This window comes from Microtus pennsylvanicus, chromosome 14 (genome assembly GCF_037038515.1).
Source record: "Microtus pennsylvanicus isolate mMicPen1 chromosome 14, mMicPen1.hap1, whole genome shotgun sequence".
Taxonomy (NCBI): domain Eukaryota; kingdom Metazoa; phylum Chordata; class Mammalia; order Rodentia; family Cricetidae; genus Microtus; species Microtus pennsylvanicus.
This window is the reverse complement of record NC_134592.1, coordinates 36,909,657-36,936,438: the sequence shown is the minus strand read 5'-3', so window position 1 is coordinate 36,936,438 and position 26,782 is coordinate 36,909,657. Positions and strand designations below refer to the sequence as shown.

At 41.6% G+C, this 26,782-nt stretch overlaps 1 protein-coding gene across 2 annotated transcripts; it reads left to right on the top strand.

Moving 5' to 3' along the window:
- Positions 1-240: 240 nt before the first annotated feature.
- Positions 241-20,544, top strand: Garin2 (golgi associated RAB2 interactor family member 2). 2 transcript variants are annotated; one of them, XM_075947931.1, is made up of 6 exons: positions 241-390; positions 2,075-2,274; positions 4,202-4,745; positions 8,903-9,141; positions 17,613-17,641; positions 20,480-20,544. In XM_075947931.1, exons 1-6 carry the CDS (start codon positions 241-243, stop codon positions 20,542-20,544), a joined length of 1,227 nt encoding a protein of 408 aa, XP_075804046.1. The 2 variants fall into 2 exon arrangements, with proteins under 2 accessions (XP_075804046.1, XP_075804047.1); XM_075947932.1 differs by lacking the exon at positions 2,075-2,274 and having other exon boundaries at positions 344-390.
- The last annotated feature ends 6,238 nt before the right edge of the window (positions 20,545-26,782 follow it).

Genomic DNA, 26,782 nt, shown 5'->3' with positions numbered 1-26,782 from the left:
ATGACTGCTGTTTGTACTATCAGACAACTTTTGTGTTTGATTGCTAACTGTCTGCCACCCCCCAAAGTATAAATTCCTGGTGTATATGTGCCTACATTGCCTGGCGTGGAGTCAAGCATATCACAGATATGATAAAAACTTACTCAGTAATAACTAAAGGATGCAGTGTAGCTGTGTCCTTCTTTGCGGATTCATGCGTTTGTTCTCTGTTCTCTCGCTTTTCTGATGTTCCATGTCAGCATGATGGAGAAGAACAAGCAGTCAGAGAATGACGAAGATCCTGTCTGGATCCCACAGGCTTTCCGTCTAGGGCATCTTAAGAATGTGCTGGACGGGGGAGAGTATGCCCCTTTTATAACCCCTCCCATACTGGAGAGCAATTTTATTCAGGTAAATGACTCTTGCACTCTCAATCAAGTCCTGTCACTTCCAGATTTCATTTTCTCAAAGACAGTGAAATGTTGAAAAGAGAAATCTTTTTAGTGGCTTGAGGGCACAGTGTGATATTAAGGGGGACAGATTTGTGACTTTTAAAAAGCCTGAAAACTTAGTGTTACAGGAAAATGTTCCAAACAAACTCGAAGGTGAGAATTCTGTCCAAATTCTACCATGCTAACCAAATTGTCATGCTAACATAATCTTGTTACACAAAATGATGTTTAGAACATGCTATCACAGGAAGGTATCCAGATAATTTCTTTCTTAGAGTTTTAATTTTTAAAACTGTATATTTTAAGTATGTGAGTGGCTTGCCTGCATGTGTTTGTACACCATGTATACGCCTATAGATGGTTGTGAGCCAGCATGTAGATGCTGGTGATTGAACCCAGGTTCTCTGTAAGAGGAGCAAGGCCTTACAGCTGAGCTGTTCTCTAGCCCCTAGACCTATATTTTAAAGACAAACGACTGAGGCTGAAGAGGAGCTCAATGGTAGAGCCCTGGTCTAGCATGCACAAGACCCTGGGGTCAGTCCCTAGTGACCAAGTAAGTAGACAACAATCTGGGGAGTGCTAAGAATTAAAATAAGTCTTATATGTTGGTCCTGAAAGGGCAATATAACTGTCAGATAGCGTCAGAGACAAGAGTTCTTTCTTGTAAGAATGTGCCAGCATCCTGAATGAAGCTGCAGAGCACCTGGGAGTTGGCTGGGCTTTCCTCTCAACACTCAACATTAGGCTCTCAAGCAAAGATATGGGCTCAGCAATGTGAACCATGCCTGTCCCTCACAGAAATGTCATGATTGTCTGCTGCTGAACACAGAGCCAACACCTTCAGCTGATCCCACAGAGTATAACAAGGAAGGTGACAGACACTTCAAAAATAAGGAGAGTTCATTCTTCATAAGTGTGGAGGAGTAGCGTGACATCTCTGTGTCCAACGTACCACGGGGAAGAGCGGAGTCTCCAGAACATGTTTCAATGCTGCCCTAGACACACGATCCCCAGGAACACATGATGTCATAATTTAATGTTTTTGGCATTCGGTTACTTCCTCCTGCTAATCTCTTTCCCCTTTATTCCTGAACCTTTTTCATACTATCTCTTGTGCACTCTAACCACACAACCCTGGCCCCACACGAGGAAGGGGGAGTTTATGATCTACATATCAGCCACAGTCCCACATAACTGCATTCACACTCTCCAAGATGCCCAGTTTTTCCTAGTTAGTCATTGGCAGCAAGCTACCAAAATTCCTGACTCTGGAGGTTCAAGTGAGGGGGGAAAGGCAAGCATCTTAGAAAGCACCAGAGTGCTTGCTCACTTGAACTAACTGCTACATGTGTGCTAACACATCACCAACTTCATTCCTAAGTCAATACCCCAGTCACATAATCCATATACCCTGAAGTACTTATAGTTACCTTAGTCGCTAGCTCTGGTCCTCCCTAGGAGACTCCACAGGCCAGAGATGTGGCTATTCATTCTGCTATCTCCAAATCATGAACAAGTCAAGGAATGGAGGTACCATGGCTCATTTCCCCTGTTCTCTGGCCTCACTTACACTGCTCTAGCAAGCAAGGGTGCTAAATCTATGCCTTTTATCAAGAAACTCCTTTCCTGTTCTCTGCTTTCAGGTCAATAGGAGAGGTGAGTCGATTTATCTGCATAACCGAGCAAACTGGGTGACCATCGGCATCTGTTCTTCCAATCCCGTCCTGAAGACCCCCAATGTGATGCTGTTGGCACATCTGACACCAGAGGCTAGAAAAGAATCAGAACCGCTCTTTAAACGCCTCCTGTCATCTTCCTCCACAGACAAGCTGGTGCTCACCAGGTGAGTCACGGGACAGGAGGACAGCAGTCTCTCAGAGAACACCATAGCCCCTCCGAGCTGAAAGTAGAGATGCTGACGGCTAGGGTTCCAAAAGAGCCGTCAGGCGCATTACTTTCTCAGATGATGCAGGGGTGTCTATAAGAGCATCCAGGGGAAAAAATGGTTCATGACAACTGACAATTAAGTTTAAAAAAAAAAGAAAAGAAAAACCTAAAGTAATAAGGACTAAAACCAGCAGCCTCTCAAGAGCTTGCTCTTCCTCCCCACAGTGACCTCACATCCATCAGAATTTGTCTGGCCTCATCTTGTCTATGATCTTGATCAAGTAGCTTAATTTTGGCCTCATGTTTAGACAATTTTATCACTGTATACTTACTGTACAAATAATGAGTTTCATTATAATGTTTCCATACGTGTGCATTAAGTACCTTGACCATATCCATCCTTCTTTACCCTCCCTTGGCCCCCAACCCCATCTCATCGGGCTTCTTCTTCATCTCATATAGTCTCCTTTTACTTTCATGTCTTTTATGTCTGTGTAATTGTATGTGTGGGGGTGCACATGCATGTGTGTGTGTGTGCACATGGTGCATGTGTGTCTTGTGTATATGAGGAGGTCAGAGGACACCCTCAGGTGTCAGTCATCAACTCCCCTGCGAGAGACAGCATCTCTCTTGTTCACTGCTGTGTACTCCGGACTAGCTAGTGCAGAAGCTTCCAACAATCTTCCCATCTCCACCTCCCACTCCCCAGTAAGGCCAGCTAGGATTACAGATGCTTGGACTGAGTTTCAAAGTCCAAAACCAGGCCATCAGGTTCACACAGCAAGTGTTTTATTGCCCCACCTTTTTAAACATCCAGAGTCCTCATGAGAGAGGGCATGATACTTCTGACTTCCTAAACCTGGCTTACTTCACCTAATGCCATCTCTAGTTTTAGACGCTTTCCTGCAGATATCATCTCATTATTCTTTATGGATGAATAAAGCTTGAGTGTGTGTGTCTGCGCACGCGCGTGTGTGTATGTGTGTGTGTGTGTGTGTGTGCGCGCGTGTGTGTGTACGTGTGTGTGTGTGTGTGTGTATTTATCTATCTATCTATCTGTTCATACTCCCTGGTCTAATTCCATAACTTGCCTGTTGTGACCAGCGCCCTGGAAACCAGGAGTAAGCAGGTATACCTGCTGTGACCAGTGCCCTAGAAACCAGGAGTAAGCAGGTATACCTGTTGCATGACGCCTTAGATTCCACTGGACGAGCACAACCAGGAATGACATTGCTGAATCATGTGAGAGTTCAAGTTTTATCTCTTTGAGGAGCCTCCATGCTGACTGGTTACCATAGCAGCTACACTAAGTTACACTCCTACCAGTAGTACACAATGCCTTCCGTATTCTCCCTGTATCGCTGCCAGCACCTGTTGTTTGTCTTAGTGATAGAAACCATTCTGACTGGAATAATATTAAATCTCAATGTAGCTTTTATTTGAATTCACAGATGTGTAAACCTCATCTTCTAATATATTTAGTGTGTGTGTGTGTGTGTGTGTGTGTGTGTGTGTGTGTGTGCGGGCAGTGCATCCACAGTCCAATATTAGGAGACAAGTTTGTGGAATTAGCCTGTCCTTTTCCATATGGGTCCAAGGGATTGAACTTAGGTCATCAAGCTTGGCTGTGGGTACCTTTACCTAGTTAAAGCCATCTCACCAGCCCTCAGCCTCAACTTTTCAGGATTAATGAGGATGGGCAGCTCCTCGTGATAAACAAAGTTCTTGTCACTTAGTAAAATCAGGCATGGTTAAGATGAGATGGCTGTTAGGAGCTCCCACCCTCAGCTATCTGGGACACAAGGCCATTGACGGTCTCATTCTCCGAGCCGGTAAATCCTTTATAGGTCTTCAGATGACATTCCACTTGCGTTTGTTTTTAGGTTTCTCCCTCTGCAGTTTGTGACTCTTTCTGTGCACAGTGCTAAGAACATGCGACTCAAAGTTAAGCTGATAAGTGGCCGAGCCTACTATTTACAGCTCTGTGCTCCTGTATATAAACAGGATATCGTATTTTCCCAGTGGGTGGACCTCATCACCCTCTTGAACCAGGAGAAAGCCAGAACTTCCAAAGTATCCGAGGTCTCCAGCCTCTCAGAAATCACAAACAGCACAGACATCACAGGCTCGATGGACATCATGGACATTACGGCCTTTGCAGAGCTGCAGGCTGTGCACTCCCACACTCGCATCTACTCCGCTTCCGTCACTCAAAGTGCAGACTTCTCAGAATTTACAGATGTTACCGATATCACTGATGTCACTGATGTCACCGATATCCCAGAAACTGGGGCCACAGACGCTCCAGATATAAAAATCATCACAGAGGTCACGGAAGTCATAGAAGACAAAGAGGCCCCGAATGTCTCAGAGGTCACAGTAGTATTTGAAAACGACGACATAATAAAGGCCAAGGAAGAGGAAAAGGTATGTGTTGTAGGGACTTCCATTCTTTGGTGACCAAGCACAAGAGCTGTGGCCAAGTTCTCAGTCAACACTGATGATGAAAACGCTGTGGAGCCAACTCTGAGTACCATGGTTTCAACAAGTGATAAAATATTCCCTGAACTAGTGACCATCCCGGTATCAGACTTACTCCAGTACCGGGAAACAGTAGTGTGACACAGAGAACTTCAGGGCCAGGATCAGAAGACCAGGGTTAGAATCTTAGCTTTTGGGTATCCCATTTATGACCGACTAAATTGCTGAACCTATACAACCTAAAATGAGAATATTAATATAATCTAATGGCTATTTATGATTTGAGTATGAGGATGGGCTGAGGCTCCAATAAGAAAAGGTGAGGACAGAAATCAGAAAATAAAATAATTAAAGATCAGGGAGTACAGGAAGAAAAAAGACACAGAACTATAAAAGTCACTCGCAAGCTGAGTGCCACATTAGGAAATGGGGACCTCAACTTTGAAGTAAGGAACTGAGCATCTTACATATCAATATAGTGGGCTGACGAGATGGCTCAGCAACAGAGAGCACTTCCTGCTCTTCCAGGGGACCCCAGATCCTAGCACCCACATCCTCAGCTCACAACTGCCTACAATTCCACCTCCAGATGTGATACCCTTTTAACCTCCACAGGCACCTGCACACATGTGGCATGCACTTATGCTTGCACACACACACACACACACACATGTGCACACACACATGTGCACACACACATGTGCACGCACACACACAAATAAAAGTAAAATTTTTAAAAACATCAATCTGGTGATGTGATAGATTGTAGAGATCAGCTTGAAGACAACTAGTGAAAAATCTCAACTAGATCCACGGTATAAAAGGGGTTATGATTGAGGACAGACATCTCACAAGAGAAATATAGGAGGAAAAGTTAAAAATCCCTCTTCCCATCTTTCTACGTCCTTAGTCTCTGTGCTGTGAAACAAGTAAGGTGTGTTGCTCCCTACCGGCTGTGCAGAGGTATACCAGATGATCAGCATCTTTTTCCTCTTCTAAAGTCTCCTCCCTGATTTAACCCACGTAACTGGCTGTGCACAGAGTGAAGACAGTGAATGGTAGAAAGGAATGGTAAGGTGAGCACTGGGAGATATCTGCAGGATGGGTGAGGACTGGCCACACATTCTTGAAATGATTGTGAACCAAGAACCTCAAAGATATTAGACCCAGGGCTGGAGAGGTGGCTCAGTAGTTAAGAACACTGGTTGCTTTTCCAGATGACCGAGGTTCAAATCCCAGCACCCACATGGCCGCTCACAATTGTGAGTTCAGTTCCAGGATCCAATACTCTCAGACATACATAATGCATACCCTTTAATAGGAACGAGAAGTTTAGCTACAAAGATGTGAATCATGGGTTGGGGCTATGGTTCAGTGATACTATATGTGCTTGGTGCACACAAGGCCCTGAGTTCAGGCACTACACACACACAAGGAAGATGTTAATCATCGCATATCCACACCATGCCTATAACAGCAAAGTAATGAAAGCATGAGAACAGCCTAACCCAGCGGTTCTCAACCTTCCTAGTATTGCTACCCTTTAATGTGATTCCTCATGTTGTGGTGACCCCTAGCCACAAATTATTTTTGTTGTTACTTCATAACTGTAATTTTGCTAGTTATGAATTGTAATGTCAATATTTGATATGTAAGATAGCTGATATATGATCCCAGTGAAAAAGTTGGTTTGTCCCTGAGGGGTCACACCACACAGGTTAAGAAACTCCTGCCAAGAAGAGCCAAACAAACTTGGAACTCCCAAGGGCAAGTTCACAGTCCTCTGTTTGGTGCTCCCAAAGTACATCAAGATTATAGCAAAACTCTATTAGACAAATCAGTGTTGTATACTTGTTAAAATTATTCAAAAGCATTTCTTGGCCTGAAAAGATGTTCATAATTGACTTAAAAAAACGGAAGACTAGCCGAGTGGTGGTGGCGCTTTAATCCCAGCACTCGGGAGGCAGAGGGAGGCGGATCTCTGTGAGTTGGAGGCCAGCCTGGTCTACGAGAGCTAGTTCCAGGACAGGAACCAAAAGCTACAGAGAAGCCCTGTCTCGAAAAATCAAAAAAAAAAAAAAAAAACCAAAACAAAAAAAAAAAACCGGAAGACTATAGTCTCTAAGATATAAGAGTGCATGGATATATAGACACTAAAAGAAAAAATAGGGCTGGGAGATGGATGGCTCAGTTAGTAAACTGCTTGCTGCACAAGCATGCAGACCTAGGTTTGATGCCCAGCTCCTACATGAAAGCCTGGGCATGGGGGCACACACTTGAAATCCCAGCACTGAAGAGCCAGTCTGGCCTAGACAGTGAGCCTCAAGTCCCACTGAGAAACATTGTTTCAAAACATAAGATAGAGGGGTAGACGGAAGAAGCCCATGTGGACTTTTGACCTCCACAAGCACATACACACACATGCACCACACATACAGACGTACATAAGAAACAACATAAACTGTGAAAAACAGTTTGTCTCTATGTTGAGGAAATATGCGCAGATTGTACCTTATTTGCTTTTCTGAATTTTGTTTCCTATTCTACAGGTAAGTACTTTTAAAATAGGAAATATTCAAATAGTTTTCCACAGTTTCTAATGACAGGTACAAAATTCTGATGATAATTACACAGAGCTGGTGGCAAAAGCCTGTAACAGAAGCTTGAGAGTTCAAGGCCTGCATGGACCGCAGGATGAGTTCCAGGACAGCCTGAGAACTTGGTGAGACCTCATCCCAAAATTAAAAGTAGGAAAAAGGATAGGGATACAAGTCAGTGGTACAAAGCACTGGTACATTGTGCATATGGCCTGAGATTAGAACCTCCATGTAATAATAATAAATATAAAATGTTAGACTAGAAATATAGATGATAACTTCAAAATGACCTCAAAGCAGACCTATGCAAAATCCATGATGAAAGTAGGATGGAGATTGTGTGCCAGAGAACCATTATTTCTGCACAGGGCCACCACACAAGGGAACATTTCCTAACTTTCACTTCATTCCTCAGAGGATTCTTTTTTAATGTGTATGGATGTTTTGCTTGCATGCATGTTCATACACCACATGTGTGCAGTGCCTGCAGAGGCCAGAAGAGAGTGCTGGATCTCCAGGGACTGGAGTTACAGGCAGTTGTGAGTCATATGTGGATGCTGGGAATTGAACCTGGGTCCTCTGGAAGAGCAGCTGGCCTTTCTTAAGCAGACTCTCCTTACAGAACCTTGAATAGTTTATACTAAATAGAAATGGCTGCCACTGTAAGAAAGAAATGGAGTTCTCTTCAGGAAATAAGATCACTGCATTACTCCTAGGACATGCTTTGGGTTGGGCTTTTGTCTGTTGTTTTTTGAGACAAGGTCTTGCTATTATAGCCCAGACTGTCCTTGAATTTGCAACCCTCCAGCCTCAGTTTCCCCTGTGCTGGAACTGCAGATATGTGCCACTGGGCCCAAGAGGACTAGAATGGACAGGTGGTGGTCATGGAGGAAGAAGAGCAGACATGAAGACTGTTAGAGACAAAGGGATAGAGTTTGCTGACTGATTGCACTGAGGCCCACATGAGACATTCTAATACGGTCACTGAGAGACTTGGACCAGTGGTATGTGATGGGAAGACCATTAAAAACAGAGGAGTGGTTTCAGGGAATTGCATTTTAGATTAGGCTGTAGATCTCGAAAATCAAAATTATTATAATTATGAGCCCCAACCTCCCATAACCTATGAGATGCTCCTAAGAGCAACCTGACTGAGGTAGAATGCAAGGTATTCCTAGAAAACCTTCTTTACCTCCTAATTCAAAGATGGGTGTCATGACTACACACTAATCATCTTATGTGATGGGGGCACTGGTGCATGGCACTCGGAACTGAATGTACTGCATTAGGCTGCAGCGGAGCCTGCCACGGTTCCCATGGCACCAGCCTCCACACCAGCCCAGGCTTTTTTCCATAGCCGGGAAAGACCATGACTTATTCCCTGTCCCTGGACCTGTGAACACTCAATAAGAATGAATAAAATGACTAGAAACTGCTCCCTAAACAGTCTGTTTCTGCATGATGTCCTTCCTTAACTGATTTGCTATTGCTTGTCATTTCCCAAAGGAAAATGTCCTGAGGCATGGGTGTCTACGAGACATGAAAAATAAGAATGAGTTCAAAGATGCCTCCAAACATGTCACCATCTCAGACCTAACACTCACTTTCCAAGGCGAAAGATGTTTCCAGACTACTTTGACTCCTATAAAAAGCGAGGAAAATATATCCATAGAAACGGGTGATAAAGCCTTGGAAGAAAAGTTGACTGATCTTCCAAATGCGCGTCTCAAGGCTACAGAATCCAGGTCAGTGTCATGGGCAATCTAGGGTGTACCCTATGTACACACCTATTCTTGCTCCCTGAAACTCGGGCATGTCTCTGAAGGGTCTCAGACACAGTGTGACAGAGAGATGGCACAGGCACCCCTTAGCCATCCACATTTGGGTCAGCCTTGGCTAATTTTTATTTCCACATCAGCTTTTTATGTTGCTCGGTTGGTATTCCGACTATTGGTCGAATGCCAAAAGCACACATTTTAGGAAATACAGAGAAGCACAGGGCCCACGTTTTAGAGCTGTAGTGTTAACTTCTAGAAAGATTGTGGGTATTTTTATCACTGTGCATATCTACATTTTTTTTCTACAGAGTCTCTATACATCTCTTACCCATCTCTGTATTTCCAATAATATGAAAGACTTTTAATTATTTTAATACTTCTACTGAAAAGCTGATTGCAGGCTGAATGTGAATGAATATGATCATGGTATAAAGGTACAAGTTAATACAATCATTCTAGGGTAACCCTTCACAAGAACTTGGATCTAACCCTAATCTTAGACTGGGTGGCCCATACCTGTAGTCCCAGCCAGCCCTGCGGCTAAGGCTGGAGAGTCCCTTCAGCCCATGAGTTCTAAACCAGCCTGGAAAGCATAGTTAGACCCTACCTTAAGTAGACAACTTAGTAAAAATAAGAATGAGGAATGCAATTAGGTCTACCTTTTAAATAAATATATTTAAAGGAGGATTTGGAGGGAAGTTCAGTGGTGGACTACTTGCTTAGCGCACACAAGGCCCTGGGCTTGGTCCTCAGCACAGGGCGGGGGAAGAAATTATATGTACTGTACACACATAAACAGGATAAGAAAAATTAACTTAGGAATGAAAGCAACTAGAATTTATTAAGTAATTTGAAGTGCTAAAGAGATTCGTTGCTTTATCAAAAAGAACAAAGTAATAAGCTATTGAAATAGCTAATTTTTGAAAACCTAAGTGTCACACTGCCAGGCGGTGGTGATGCATGCTTTTAGTCCCAGCACTCGGGAGGCAGGCGGATCTCTGGGAGCTCGAGGGCAGCCTGGTCGACAGAGCAAGTTCCAGGACAGCCAGGGCTACATAGAGAAACACTGTCTTGAAAACCAAAACTATTAAATATATACATTTTTTTAAAACTTGGATATGTCTTGAAAATCTGTCTAAAAAAACAAAACTTGGAGACAATAAATTAATGATGTTTAATAAAAATGTAAAGTAGAAAACTTAAACAATCAGAAATTAAGAACTTGAAAAAACAGGAGTTATCAAAGTTCTTGTTAAAGGTAAAAAGGCACTTTCTAAATTTTAATGGACAGGGGGCTGGAGAGATGGCTCAGTGCTTAAGAGCATTGCCTGCTCTTCCAAAGGTCCTGAGTTCAATTCCCAGCAACCACATGGTGGCTCACAACCATCTCTAATGAGGTCTGGTGCCCTCTTCTGGCCTGCAGGCATACACACAGACAGAATATTGTATACATAATAAATAAATAAATATTTAAAATAAATAAATAAATAAATTTTAATGGACAGTTTTATTTTAACTATGAATTTTCTTTGGTTTATGCCATTTTGATTGCAAAATTATAAAAATATATTTTATTTCTTAAAACTTTAGTTTGCTTTTTCTAAACCAGACAAAACAACAGAATAAAGATCATTCTGAGTTATCCTCCTTGTGACAGTAAAGTTCTTAGATTTCTAACGTCTTAGAATCTTGGAAGGCAAATGAAGCAAGTTTAGCATAAAACTGAGGAAACTTAATGTTAGTCACACAATCACAGAGCAGAATGGTCATGATAGTTTGTCCTCACTGGAAAATTTATATTCTTTTTTTTTTTTTTTTTTGATTTTTCGAGACAGGGTTTCTCCGTAGCTTTTTGGTTCCTGTCCTGGAACTAGCTCTCGTAGACCAGGCTGGCCTCGAACTCACAGAGATCCGCCTGCCTCTGCCTCCTGAGTGCTGGGATTAAAGGCATGCGCTACCACCGCCCGGCAAAACAGAAAACATCTATTTAATAGTGAGCTTCCCGGTATCATGATAAAGCTATTTACTTCAAAGCATAGCCAATTTGTTTTTGTTTTGACCAGCCCAGGCTGATCTCAAATTCACTATTTAGCTCATGCTGGTCTTGAACTTATGATCTTTCTATGTCAACCCTACATGTTAGGACCACAAGCAACACCCACTAAGGTCAGCAAGATGGCTCAGCAAATAAAAGTGCTAGCTGGCCAAGCCTGATAGCTTGAGTTAGATTACCAGAATCAATGGCAAAAACCTGACAATGATCGCTGACCTACACACACATACACAGCGGCACAAGTGTGCCCACACTCACACAGACATCATACACTCTCACGCACGCATCATATACACACACAATAACAATAAAACTTAATTTAAAAAGTTACTTCTAGATGTGTTCTACTTAAATTTTAAAACAAATTAAGAATGTTTCCATTAATATATCTGTATACTCTATTAAAAGTTCTACCAATTGTAATAAAACAAAGGAATACAAAAAAAATGTAAAAACATTTTGAATTGCCAGGCATGGTAGTGCACACCTTTCATCCCTGCATGTGGGAAACAGACACAGGCAGATCCTGTGAGTAGGTAGGAAGCGTGTTCTATACAGGCTAGCCAGGGCTACCTAGGCAGACCTGTCCAGTGCCCTCTCTTAGACTATGAGGTGACCTGCGCTCGTGTGTACACAGGCCCTCTCCCCTCCCCCTCATACACGCAATTAAAAAATAAACAAAACAGATCGTTTTTTTAAAAAAAGAAAAGAAATATCTATCAATAGCTACAACAACTATCAATTCCTTTAATCATCAGTTCTGTTCCAGCCGTGGCCTCTTTCCACCCTGCTGTAATTAAACTCCATTGTATATTTGTCTTGGGAACTTTTCTCTCCTAGCTTGTGAGTCTTCCTCAGTTCTGTGTGTCTGCCTTTCCTGGTGAGCATCTTTTGTGTCCTACAGCACACAAAAGATGATTGACCCTTCTTCCGTGGCCATATGGATCACCTGCAGGTTTTATCTACAAAACACTACACTCCAGTAAATTACTTCCCTCTTTGGGTTGTTTCCTTGATGTATATTTCTACAGGTACAGGATAAGGATGAGTTGTGTGGATGGACAGTTGGCTGATTATCTGGTTGCTATAAAACTCCCCAGCATATATGGGAATAGCATGAATGAGACAGGCATTCGATAATCAGAAGTAACTGTTTGCACACGTACAGATGTAGAGGATACTTGTGGGGTCAGTTCCTTCCTTCCATCTTGTAGGCCCCAACGCCAAAATGAAGCCATCATGGTTGGTAGCAAGTGCTATAATAGGACCGAGCCATCTTGCAGGCCGAAAGCACACTTAAGGCGTATGCCTGTCTTGGAGTCAATTTACTATTTCTGTCTTGATAATTCAATTGGAAATTTTATGAATTTCCATCAGTTACTTAGAAAAATAATCCATTTTTCTTTTTCCATTGTGTAAAAATAGATTCAAATTGACCTGAGTTCAGAAGAAACATGGAAAAGCAAAAAGAAATGTTAGTCAAAGATCTATTCTATACAAACAAAAATCAGATGGAAAAGTAATAAATTATTTTTAGCACTAAAAAAAGTTAGAAGAAAAGAAAATTATATCGTTTCCCTAGTTACACAGAAGAGTTCATTTTGTTGTTGTTGTTCATATGTATATAAGCATTGTGTGTGTGTGTGTGTGTGTGTGTGTGTGTGTGTGCGCGCGCGCGCGCGCGTGTGTGTAACATGGTTTCCTGGCAGATATCTGTGATTATTAGGCAGCTTGGAACTGGCCCCTCAGAGCTTCACAGTTGATTCTGTCGTCTGCTCAAATGCTCTCTCTCCTCCCTGCTTCCGCCTTCCTCAACTCACTCGCATCAGCTCAGATTTACTCACCGCACATCCTAGCTGGCACACTATATTTCCTTTGTTTATGACCTGCCTCCTCCACTGGAATAGAGCACTTGATTAGTTTTTACTTAATGCATAAAAGGGGCCTGGGAAGCATTCCTGAGCAAATGAATCACACTTTGCCACTGAAAATTACTTTTGTTACTTCAAGAACAACAACAACAACAACAAAATGAACTCTCCTGTGTAACTAGGGGAATGATATAATTTTCTTTTCTTCTAACTTATTTTGTTTTATTTATTTATTTTTGGTTTTTCGAGACAGGGTTTCTCTGTGGCTTTGGAGCCTGTCCTGGAACTAGCTCTGTAGACCAGGCTGGTCTCGAACTCACAGAGATCCGCCTGCCTCTGCCTCCCGAGTGCTGGGATTAAAGGCGTGCACCACCATCACCCGGCCTCTAACTTATTTTAGTATTAAAAATAATTTATTACTTTTCCATCTGATTTTTGCTTGTATAGAATAGATCTTTGACTAACATTTCTTTTTGCTTTACCATGTTTCTTCTGAACTCAGGTCAATTAGAATCTATTTTATAAATGTTAAACTCTGTATTGATAATTTTGGGGGAAGGAGTGATAGGGATTGAACCAAGAGGCTCACATATAAACTCACAGGACACTTTACCACTGAGGGATACTTTCCATCTTGAAGACTTCACTTATAGGCCTCTTAGCACCTTTAATAAATACTTGAATTTTCTAATTTTTTAAATTGCATTTGTTTGTTTGTGTGTGGATAGAGGTGTGAGTGTATATTTTATAGCCAAAGGGAAAACTATCAACTCAAACTCCTCAAGAGTCTCCTTGTGGGAATTCTCCGACTAGGAGCTGGCTATACATACTTACGGTTCACTTTGGTTATTGTTATTTGTAAGCAGAGACTGCACATTCATTTCTTGGCTGCTCAAGCCAGAATAATCACACAGAAACTATATTAATTACAACACTGTTTGTCCCACAGCTTAGGTGTCTTTCTAGATAACTCTTATACCTTAAATTAACCCATTTCTATTAATCGATGTATCACCACGAGGCTGTGGACTACTGGTAAGATTCTGGTGTCCCTGACTCTGCCTTCTTTCTCCCTGCATACAGTTTAGTTTTCCTGCCTAGCTCTATTCTGCCCTGCCATAGGCCAAATCAGCTTCTTTATTAACCAATGGTAATAAAACATATTCCCATCAGCTATTATCATCCACAGGAATTTTCCTACTTCCTATTAGAGGTGAGAAACAACTAAAACAAATAAATGTCCTCCAGACCACTGATGCATTGTGTCTTACCACCCTACATAATGGGGACTGCATATGGGGTCTCCTAGCTGGGAAGCCCTCTGCCACTAAACTATAACCCTAACCTCTTACTATTTTTTTTTTATTTTTAGCACAAAGTCTCAATATGTAGCTCAGGTTGGTCTGGGACTTACTACAGAAAAGGCTACTGGTAAGCCTAGTATGCTAGAGGAAAAAGGAAACAAAATAAACAATAAACAGGAGAAAGATGTAATAAAGAAAGAAGAGAGAAACAGAAACCATTGGACAGACACAGAGAAGGAAGACAGGAATATAAGCTGCAGGACAGACTCAGGGCCAGAAGGTGTGGACAGAGCAATCACTCTATGTAGGTGTGGGCTTAAAAGAAAACCCTAGGATGTCTTCCTTCGATGATAAAAATGGAACCATCCAATTGAGCAGATTGGTCAGGCCCAGGCATTCTGAGTCACCCTTCTAATTTTATTCCATTCTCACAACACAATTATTCCCGGCCACTAATATTCTACAAACCCTATAAAATAAACACTAGCCTCATGAGGCAGCAACTCCTTTCTTTACCTTTTTCCATGAAAACCGTTGCATGCCTGGAGCAATTGATTGACAGGCTTTACTTTGTAGTGCAGCTCTCAATTTATAGAATAAAAAAGCAGTGAGAAGCACAGCCACTTCCCTGCCACACCCCAGTCTCCTCACTTACTTGACAAGTTATAATCAATGTGCCAATGCTGATACATTGTTATTAAATGGCTGAAGCTTACAGTTTATAACATAAAGATTCATACTTCATAGTATAAAGTTCTATGGGTTTCGATGAATGTATATAGCATTTGGCTTTTGTTATATTCACAAGAACCATTTCATTGCTCTAAATATTCCCTCGGCAGTAGATTATCTCTTTTTAAAAAATAGTTTTAATTCTGGGCATGTATGTGTGTGGGGGGGCTATGTACATGTGAGTGCAGTTGCCATGGAGGCCAGCCGAAGGCACTGGATCCTTGAAGCTGGAGTATTGTGAACTGAACTCGGGACCTCAGGAAGAGTAATATACTCTGCTGAGCCATCTCTCTGGTTCCCCATGTTAGTTCTTAATTGCTTTTTTTTTTCTACAGTTCAGGATATTGAACTTAAGGCCTTGTACATGTTAGGCAAGTACACTTAGTTGTTTTGTTCTGGTAGTTTTGTTTGTTGGTTCGTTTGGTTTGGTTTGGTTTGGTTTGGTTTGGTTTGGTTTGGTTTGAGACAGGGTCTCATTATGTAACCCTGGTGTGGTGGTTTGAATATAATTGACCCCCATAACCTCATAGGGAGGGAATTGGCACTATCAGGAGGTGTGGATTTGTTGGGAGTGAGTATGGTCCTGTTAGAGGAAGTGTGTCACTGTGGGGTGAACTTTGAGGTTTCCTATGCTCAGGATACCACCCAGTGTCTCAGTCAACTTCCTGTTGTCTGCAAGAAAGATGTAGCCCGCACCATATCTGCCTGCATGCCACCATGCTCCCTGCTTTGATGATAATGAACTGAATCTCTGAAATTGTAAGCGAGCCACCCCAACAAAATGCTTTAAAAAAAAAAAAAGAGTTGCTATAACCATGGTGTCTTTACACAGCAACATAAACCCTAAGAAACCTGGCTAGCTTGGAACTTGCTACACAGATCATGAAGGCTCTGAACAAAAGAGCGACACAACTATTTTTGTCTCTCAAGTACTGGACCAAGGCCTATATCACCACACTCAGCATTACTTTTGTTTTATTTTTAATGATTTTTACATTTTATTTATTCATTTAGTGGGGTTGGGGTGGGGAATGAATGTGTCAGGGTGCATGTGTGGAGGTCAGAGTACAGTTGGGAGAGTTGGTCGTATCCTCTGCCATGTGGGGTCTGGAGATCAAACTCAGGTTTTCGATTTAGCAGCAGGTGCCTTTGCCCTCTGAGACATCTCGCCAGCCCCCCCTTTTTTAATAATAAAATTTATAAAAATAACAGGATGAAAAGTTCTCAGTAGGTGATAGGTTATGTTAGTTCACTATATGATTGTTAGAAATTATATGAATTCCTATATAAGCAGCAAAATAATGGAATTTTAAAATACAAGAATATTGTAATTTAGCAAATTAAATTCCTTAAGACTTTGTCAGTTAGCTTCTTATACCATTAATCTAACTACTAGGAAGAAATAAGTAAGAAAATAAAAACAAAACTATATAATTCTCTTGAGGTCTGTCCACGGGAATATTTTTGGTACACCAACAGGCACCTTTTTGCTGCCTGTTTGCATCGGGAATATAATTAGTAGCTAGACTCTAATTTAAGAATGTTAATTATAAAAGAACAATGTACTATTTTAAGAGCAGAATGGAAGTCACCTAACCTTTATTCCAGGGGCATTTTCAGGATTTAACCAGAAAGGTGAGGTTGATGACTACATTCTATATGTTATTTTTGTTTGCTAAGACCATTCATTTCAGGAAGACTTTATAATCTATACTTGTTTGCTTTGGAATGCAAAAATGTTACGAAGACAAACATGGCTTTGCTGAGTATTATGCCTCTCTGGTCACTACTGTTTAAAATACAAAGTATGGCATTTATGAGATATGGGCAAGGATGAGGAACCAGGCTTTTCTCCGCTGTCACAGGAGGCCTTGAAGAATTTACACTCCTCACACAGAGAGAAAACAGTATCGCTGTGACCCTTTGCTTTGACCAGGATAATTGGCCTTATTTGCACCTGTTTTGTAATCCATTCTCTTGTATTGCCCAGCCTTCAATCTAAATCCTCAGACCTATTGGCACAAGCTATGTGGCTCCTTTTTGGCAAACTCCAGAGAAATACTACATTAAGTTTAGTTCCTGAGATCCACTGTAGAGCCTGAAGTGAATGCATTTGCAGGGCCCCTTGCATGAGTCATAACTGCCTCTACAATTATGTGGGCAGGGAAATCCAAAGGTAACTCCTCAACAGACTCTCATGCACCCCAAGACGGGGAGGCTGAGCAGTTGCAGGTGGAGATAACAGCAGACTTTATGCCATTACATGCCATCTGATTTTGTGGCCTTTACGAGTTGACTAACCTGTAAACACAGTCTTACCTTGGTATAATCACTAACAGTCTAGGCTTGCTAGGCACGGTTCATTACCATTTCCAAAGCATTTGAAAAATGACGAGTGATCTCAGACCCAGTCATTCTTTTCTAAATATTTGTGGTTGCGATGGCAACTCATTAAATTGATTGTTTATTTTTTTACAGGAGAACAAGAACTGACTCAGACACTATAGGTAAGGAACAAATTCCAAGACATGTTTTGTTGTGCTCTTAGAACGTTAGAACAAAGGGTTCCAGCTGCACTTTCTCATGCCTTCCCGTTCTAAACACTCTACCCTGGAGAGACCCTTCCAAGCCCATCTTCAGATTCTCCCAGGCGCCAGTCACTTTGACTTCCCAGTTCCGAGTCTAATCAGGCACAAACCACTCCAAGGAGAGCTCTACAGATGGAGTCCAGTCCACAGCAGTAACAGGGCAGATCTGGATGGGGAGCATTTTTGGTGAATTAAAAATCACTCAGCTCCTCTGCTGTCCTTTATGTCTTTAGCCTAACACTCACTGTGGAGGGACATTATTTAATGTTTGGATACAGGGCTTTCTTCTTAACACATTCCCATGTCTTAAGGAATCGTTAATTTGTAACAACAAACATTTGACGAGGAGGTTATCATATAGGAGAGGATATGGAAACCTTGCCCTTTGCCGACTGCAGACTCACCTCTAAGCCACTCTCTAACCTATGAGCCAGAAGAAGCCTCAGCTACCTCACACTCATAAAAAATATTATGGAAAGAACACAGATGAATATTTAACTTGATTTAAGTGAAAAGAAAAATAATACAAAAAACAGAATATTTGAAGACATTTGTGGTCATTCTTAAGAGTTAGTTCTATAAAAAAAGGAAAGAAAGGAAAAGAAGATAGGGTAGATATAACTTTCTTTAAAGATTTGCTTACTTTGTTATGTGTATGGGTGTTTTTTTTCTGCACGTATATATGTGCACCATGTGTGTGCCTGATACTGGGCAAGGTCAGAAGAGGGCAGCAGATGTCCTGGAACTGGAGTTACAGTTGTGATCCATCAAGTGAGTACTGAGAACTGGACCCAGGTCTTCTGAAAGAGCAGCCAGTGTTCTAAACCAATATAGCATAGAGTTTTACACAAATGAGACTTGTTTTTATAGCTTCTCATTGGGCTTCAGGATCCAAAACACCAGCTGAGCTTCATCTCAACCAGAACGTGGGTCTGCATTCTACTCTACAGTGTTGAGCCTGAGAACACTAGAGAGAAATGTGCTTCTATAAAGAAAATGCAAGATGAGGGCTGGAGAGATGGCTCAGTGTTAAGAATGTGTAGTACTCTTTTAGAGAATCCCACTTTGATTCCAGCTCACAACCGCCTCTGACTCAAGCTATAGGAGATCTCTGGCCTTCATGGCACCCACACATACATGGTCTTTACTTTCACAGACATGCACACGTATATACATGTGATTAAAAATAAATCTTTTATAAAAGAAAATGAAAGATCTCCCTTTTAGTTTGTAGAATTTTTACCCATCAACTACTACCGTAAACTGTATCTTATAAAGAAGCCAAACTAAAACTCCAGAGTTACCCAGTAAAAGTAAATACTGCCGTCTTTGTTTACTAAAGGCAAAGAGCTGTCTAATGGCAGCCCAACTGCTAAAAACATGACCAACTAGTCACTAAACACAGAGATAGACCTAGTGCTGTGTGTGAAGGAGTCGTTGGCCAGCTACAGATGGGTGTAGTCCATGCAGAGAACTAATATGTCTGCTGGTACAAACTCAACTGGTTTTGCAACTGCACAAGCATGTGATGCTTATGTATTCTATATGAAGAACATTGGCAGACTAGGGAGAGATTAGACAAAAATAGCAGGCAAGTTACCTGCCATAACACTATGTGTTAGCCAAAGAGAAGCCACTGAATGTCAGAGAAGTGGTGAAATTGCTGCTGTGTTTTAAAATGTTTCTCCACTGACTAAATCTCTGAGAATCTAGAGGATGTCAGGCAGGCACAAAGAGGCCAAGTAGGAAGATATTCTGTCAGTCAAGGTGGAGGGTGCCAAATGGTCTTGGACAGACAAGAAGTAGTGAGAATTGAAACAAGGGCAGGAAGAATTACTCACATGTTTTATACATATATACTTATACATATATAGTTAATATGTACTAACTATGATGGTGGGGTGACGATGATGATGACGATGATGATGATGGTTGACGGGATGCAGAGAGGCCAGGCACTAAAGGGCTGAAGCCTGAGGATATGTTTCAATCCCCAGCATCCACATAAAAAGCTAGGCATAGCAGTGCACACTAATCATCTCAGCACTATGCAGACTGGAGGATCTTGGGGGCCACAGATCAACTTAACTGAATCTGCAAGCCCCGGGTCTTGAGAAACCATGTCTCAAAATTCAAGGTGGAAAGGTCCTGAGGAGAACCCGAGGTTGTCCTCTGGCCTCCACATGCACGCAGGCGCACACACACGTACAGTACATGTACACCTACCATGCATGTGTGTGCTCACACAGACAATTATCCTCAGTCTACAAGTAGAAACAAGAGAGACAAGGAGCAAGAATGACAATTTGGGAGACTAGGACATATAAACCCATGAAACAATTTGAAGGGACCCAGAGAGAATATGGAGAAAGGCATCCAAACACTGATGTTGAGTGGAAGCCCCAGGCTTTAGTTCTGACAGTACTTTCTCCAATACATGAATATGACATTTATCTTGTCTCTGTGTGTATGGCTGGGTCCTTGGGCTGAGGGCATTTTAACAATTATTCTTAAAGCTGATAAGGTTGTGCTGCTGACAGAATTTCTGTAAGTCTAGCAGGCAGCTTGGAATGGGTGTCTTGGACACTCCAGAAACAGACACCACAAAGGAGTAGCAAAAGTCCACGTGGAGCTTGCTGAATCACAGGCATGGCACAATCTCCAATGCGCATTAACTATTTTCCCTGTTTGTTTTCTCTCACGTGCTTTCCCGTTTCTTCCTTCGTTCCTCTCCCGTGCCTCCCCATTTTTCTGTAGCCCTGTACAGTTTTTCAGTTTTCCCCCTGATTAGCATTTCCTTTCCCCTTTTCACCCTCCTCTAACCCATGGCTCCCCTTCCACACTCTTACCATTCACTGATACTTTTTAACCAAGAAAGCAAAGCCTACCCCCTAAACCATCCTAAACCCCCATTCTATTAAATTCAGGCTGGACAAAGACTAAAAATGTGTCTGTAATTCTAGTTTCTAGGTAATGCCAAATAATAAAGCTTTCCAAAGAAGGAAAATAATCTCCCGTGCGAAGCTTGTCTGACTCTCGGGTTCCCAGCTCCAGGCAGTGCTAGTGGAGGACAGAGACATCCAAATCATCCCCCCCACACACACACCTCTGCAGTGAGGGGGTTACTCTCTCTTCTTTCTGAACTCATTTTATGTAAAGTGGCACTTCAAACGGACGGTTTCTATCAGCAAGGCCGGGGAATGGCAGGGCAGATCCCAAGCTAGACCTGTCGCTCTGGACCCTCGTAGATCTCTCTTCTTTCTTAACTTTTCCTTTCTTGCCTTTCAAGAATCCACTCTTCTCAACTTTTTCTGATTTCTTTGTAGTGAGCCCAGATGGTAGGCTTCTCTATGATGCCTCAGACATCATAGAGAAACGAGACCAAAGACAAAGGTTCGAGAAGTGAGAGGGAAACCATATATGAAGTACTCACGTTTCCTTCCTACCCTACCTGCTTCTTTTTCATCTTCCTGTTCAATATGACAAACCAAGTTCTACGTGGCCATGCTCATTCCCTGCTTGTGAAACCTGAGCTGAAAGGAAAAGGGAGGGAATGCCCCTGAAGGGACCAGGTTTGTGAACCAACAGTGAGCTCCCCTGGACGGAACGAGGGCACTTGGCGAGGTAGTGAGGACATTGTTGGAATTGGAGACCCAAATTAAGTTTTCTCCTTGTGTGCCCTTTTCTCTCTTGTCTTTGGCCTTCCTTCTTTCCCACTTTTCCTCTAATGATATCTCTTCCACTTTCCCTCACTCTTGCTCCTCTTCTTTGCCGGCTCTTTCTCCTCATATCAAATCCTCTTCTAATTTCCTCAACTTTGTACCTCATCTGTCTCCCCCTTTCTCAGGGGAAATGCACATAAGACGAGTAACACAGAAAAAGTTACAATCGGTGAAAAAGCCTGTTGAATGACCGACCTAAAGGTGAGTTTTCAGTAAGACAAGACTCTGTAGATGTAAATGGTAGACATTTTAATAAGTTGACTCTTGACATGAATCTCATTACTTCTATTGTAGTAACAAAAGAGGCTAAGTTGCCAATAAAGAGGAAGAATAGAATGTGAGGGAGGTTTGCTGTGGCTTCTTCTCTAGACTCTAGGCTAGGTGGTGGTGTAGGAGGTCCTTCTGTATTTGTGTTTATTTCATTGGTTGAATAAAGAAGCTGCCTTGGCCTTTTGATAGGGCAGCCCTTAGGTGGGTGGAGTAGACAGAACAGAATTCTGGGAGGAAGAAAGCAGAGACAGAGAGCCGCCATGAATCTCCGGCCCAAGACGGACATAGGTTAGGATCTTTCCCAGTAAGCCACAGCCTCATGGTGCTACACAGATTTAATGGAAATGGGTTAATCAAGATGTGAGAATTAGCCAATAAAAGGCTAGAGCTAATGGGCCAGGCAGCAATGAATACAGTTTCTGTGATTATTTAGGGGATAAGCTTGCCGGGATCTGGGCAGGAACGCAGCCTGCTGTTCCCTTTACAACAAGGTGGCAACACCAGCAGGAGGCAGAACAGAGAGAGCACATACTTCTGCTACTCCATGGGAATTATTTCTCTCCTTATGCTATACTGGTCCCAGGGACTGAACTCGGGTCATCAGTCTTGCCAGCAGGCACCTTTACCTGAGCATCTTGTCTGTGCGTAGATCTTAAACTTTGAAAAACTTTATTATAAATAGTTTTATTATTTTTACTTTTAGAATTATTTCTATTTTTATTGGCATATGTTTTATGTGTATGAGTGTTTCACCTGCATGTATGCACTAAATGCATGCCTTTGGAGGTTGGATGAAGGCATCAAACTCCCTGGAACTGGAGTATTGTACAGTAGATAGTACTACATAATGTATAGTATAATTATAAGCCACCATACGGGTGCCAGGAACTGAACCCAGGTCCTGTGTGAGAGCAGCAAGTGGTCTTAACAACTAAGCTATCTTCCCAGTTCTAATTTTATCTTTTAACCACTCCTTTGTATTAATTTTTAGCCTTTAACTTAAGAGTAAAACCATTTAGGATTATATGTTAAGTACATATTTTGCATTTCAGACATTTGAAATAAACTGACTTTTGTGGTTTTTGTCAGATCAGTACAAACTACTAAACTAAAAACAAAACCCAACTCAGAAAAATTGCAGTCCCTTCAAGAGGAAAACAGCAATATCTTTTGTGTGGCAGGAATACAGGCTACTACTAATCACTCAGATGCAAATCCATGCCAATCTAATTCTAAAATCCTATTTTAAATGTGGATTTTTTTCTTTTGTAGATATGTATCTTTAAAAAAAACTAAAGAGCTATGAACATTATAAGGATTTCCATTTATAAGCTCGGTTTATACAGCATCTTTGATTTGGGCTCATTGGGAAAAGCTGTTCTTCTCTGGTCTGACTTTCATCACTGCTACAGTCCTACTCTGTTTCCTGCATTGGGTGTTTTGGGGTCACTGATGAAGCCTGTACTCTTCACATATCTGTGATCTAACTGAATACTTTGTGCTAAATAGTATTTATTGAGTCCATAATTTGTCAATACATGATATTAAGTGACAATTTACTGAGTGTCATTTCCAACCAGATTTTTAAGAAACTCCAATTAAAGGAAACCATAAGGCCCCACCCCATGGGCATAGAGCACTTGCCCATGCTGGTGAGTGCAAGGCCCTGACTTTAGTGTCCACATCCCCAGAGCCAAAGAGGAAAAGCCAGAAACTATAGACAATTTCTCTTTGAAGAATGGTTGTATTCTTTAAAGTTTCCACTTAAGGGATGGGCAGATGGCTCTGCAGTTCAGAGCACTTACTTGTCTTGCAGAGGACTTGAGTTCAGTTCCCTGCACCCACAACACAAGGCCATCTGTAACTTCAGTTCCAGGGGATCTGCCCTTCTGGCCTCCATGGGCACCAGACATGCATGCATGTATGTATCCGTACATATACATACATGCAGGCAAAACACTCATATACATTAAAAATACAGTTGTCGATTATGTCCTAAAGCCTGCTGGTTGCTCCACAGTAGGCTTCTCATGTACTATCTCAGCCAATCTGCACAGGAATGCAGAGAGGTCTGCTCTTTCCCGTGGTTACAGATGGTAAAGCAAAGCCTGGAAGATATTTGTTCAAGGTATACATAGAAAATGGTGGAAATAGCATTTGAACATGAGGAGCCCTATAGCCAAGCGAAAAGAAACCTGTAATTCACAAACTCGTATATATTTCCATTTAACAGTACTCCTTTAGGGAAAAGTCCTTTACCCGTTCTCTTGGCTCACTGCCCAGGGATTTGTCTTCCTTTACCTGCTGATCCACAGATGGAAAGAATTTGTTTTCCATCTCCACAGGAGGAAGAGGATCTCCATGAAATCAAGAAGAGGAGACAACTACTGGGGACGTGTTAAAATCTGAAGTACACATAAACACTTTGCAATTTGGAAGCGACTTCTCCTTATAATCTATTTCTTAGATATAGATTGTCTGTGACAAGTTAGGGAAGACAGTCTTAACTGTGACTGGTTATTACTAACAAGAGTTCTTCAAAAGACTGATATATAGGCACCTTAGCAAAGACTTCAGAAGATTCTTACAAAGCTAAGACATTCTTATCAGATGACCAAAGAGAAATGAAAAGCATGCTCATAACAAGACATAAGTTCAAGACAAGGCTTATACACAAATGAGCACACTGGTTTGTTCATAATAGAAAAACCTTGGAAACAATCCAACTGCCTATCAACAGATGAGTAGCTAAACAAATTGTGGTATGTCCATACAGCAATACCACTTGGCAACCAAAAGAAACAAACTAGTAATAAATACTTCAACACAGCAATCATAGAAACATGTTGAATAAAAGAAGTCAGGTAGTAAAAGAATACACGGTGTGATTTAAAAGATTTGGAAAACAACTCGTTTATGAGATAGGTCAGTGGCTCTCTGGGGCATGGTTGGCTAGGAAGGCAATGACTGGAAAGTGATACAGGGAACTTTTGGAAGACAGAAATATCCTATCTTTTGACTGGGGTTTTATATATACATATATTAATATTAATATATAAGATATTATATATATATATATATCTCATCAGTGTATATATTTTCCAATAAAATATTTTAAAGGGAACAAGTTTGATTTCATATTATATCTTTTGACAGTTGGTTTTTAAAATCAATATATAATTACACACTAAAACAATGAAGTTCTACAGTTTGGATCTTGAATGGCCCCCAAAGGCCCATCTACTGAAGACTAGGCTTCTGGCACTATTAGGAGGTAGCTGACTTTCAGACAGTGGGGTTTAGTGAAAGAAAATTAATTAGACCATTGCAAGTTGTGGAGGTTTGAATGAGAATGGGCCCCACAGGCTCATCTATTTGAATCCTTCGTCTCCAGCGGTGGAACTGTTTGGGAAGGGTTAGGTATGGCCCATTGGAGAAGGTGTGTCACTAGAGACCAACTTGAAGGTGTCAAAAGACCAAGTCATTCCCAGTTTGTTCTCTCTCTGTTTCTGCCTCCTGCTTGTATTGGATCAAACAGCTCTCAGCTACAGCTTCAGTATCATGCCAGGCTGCCTACTGCAGTGCTCCCTCCCATGATGATCATGAACTTTAACCCATGGAACCATAAGCCCAATTAAATACTTTCTTCGCTAAGTAGCCTTGACCATGGTGTTCGTCACAGCAATAGAAAATTAACTCAGATAGGGTGTGCCCTTTGAGAGACTATTGTGACTCTATTCCCTTCCTCCTTTGTTCTTTGTTTCCTAGTCACCAGGAAATGAGCATTTGCTTCACATCTCCTCATCTCAATGTATTGTCCTGCCACAGGCCTCAAGCAACCACAGACTGAAACCATGAGCCAAAGTTTATGTTTGTGTTTATTTTGTTATAGTGAAGGAAAGTGCACACGTGTGCACCTGCGCACATATAACCAGTGGTAGAACCTAGCATGCCTGAGGCCCTAAGACCACTCCCCAGCACCACTAAATAAAAAGATAGCATAGTTTTATTAGGCTTAAAAGGTAAAAGTACACCTACACCCAAACCTACTTGCTCTTAATGATGTCTCTCGCTGTACTGTCAGGGGTCTGTGACACAGAAAAAGTGCTTGCTTATCTGTTCACTCCTGCAATGCTGCCAGCATGGCAGGGAGGAAGGGGTCAATTCCCAGCCTGAGGTTTCAACTTGGAACACATTTCCCAACAGCCTGCTAGTGAAGAGCTACAGAAGCTATGCACTGTAGCACTATATGATAACCAAATGAGTTTTTACTGCTTTTCCTTTAGTTTTGAATTAGCGTAAGAATTTTTAACAGAGGGGATAGGGAGATGGCTCAATAGATAAGAGCAGTTACTGAAAATACTAGATCAGTTCTCAGCATCTACATGGTGGTTCAAAACTATCCATAATCGAGATACACCTACACCCAAACCTACTTGCTCTTAAGGGACCCAGGGACTTGAGGGACCCAGTATCTGCTTATGGTTTCTGCAGGCATCGGGCACACATGGGGTACACAGACATACATGTAGGAAAAACTTTCATATACATATTATCAATATATATTTATATTTGGTAGAGTTTATGTGGGAGTTTTACTGAAATAAAGGGAGTGGGGGAGGGAAGAGAGAAAGAGAGATATTGATACAGAAAGAATGAGGAAGAAGAGGAGAAGAGGCAAGGACCAGCCTGCCTCTTCAGAAGAGCAGTGGGAAAGAGCACAAAAATCTTTTTTGAAACCTCACCACAGGTGTGCATGGTAGTGAAGCCCTAGCATTCGGATCACTTGAGTCTAGGAATGTATTAGTACGGCGTAGAAAGATTCTGTCTCAAAAAAAGAGATTTATTCGGGGGACACTTATTCCTTTAACCATATCAACACATCAGAAATGTAGAACTTAGTAAACAGTCTCTACTGCTAAAAAACAAAACCAAACAATTTCTGAAGGAAAAACTGGGGCCAAAGGAACATACTGAAGCTATCTAGAGACTAAATCTGAAGACGGAGACAACTGAATTTTGAATTTGAAGGTTTAAATGCTTAATTGGACTTAGGATACTTTTTGAG

Coding starts and splice junctions, on each gene's coding strand:
- Garin2 (XM_075947931.1), top strand. CDS start 241: ATGATGGAGAAGAACAAGCAGTCAGAGAATGACGAAGATCCTGTCTGG. Junction 391..2,074: donor TGGAGAGCAATTTTATTCAG/GTAAATGACTCT, acceptor CTCTGCTTTCAG/GTCAATAGGAGAGGTGAGTC. Junction 2,275..4,201: donor GACAAGCTGGTGCTCACCAG/GTGAGTCACGGG, acceptor GTTTGTTTTTAG/GTTTCTCCCTCTGCAGTTTG.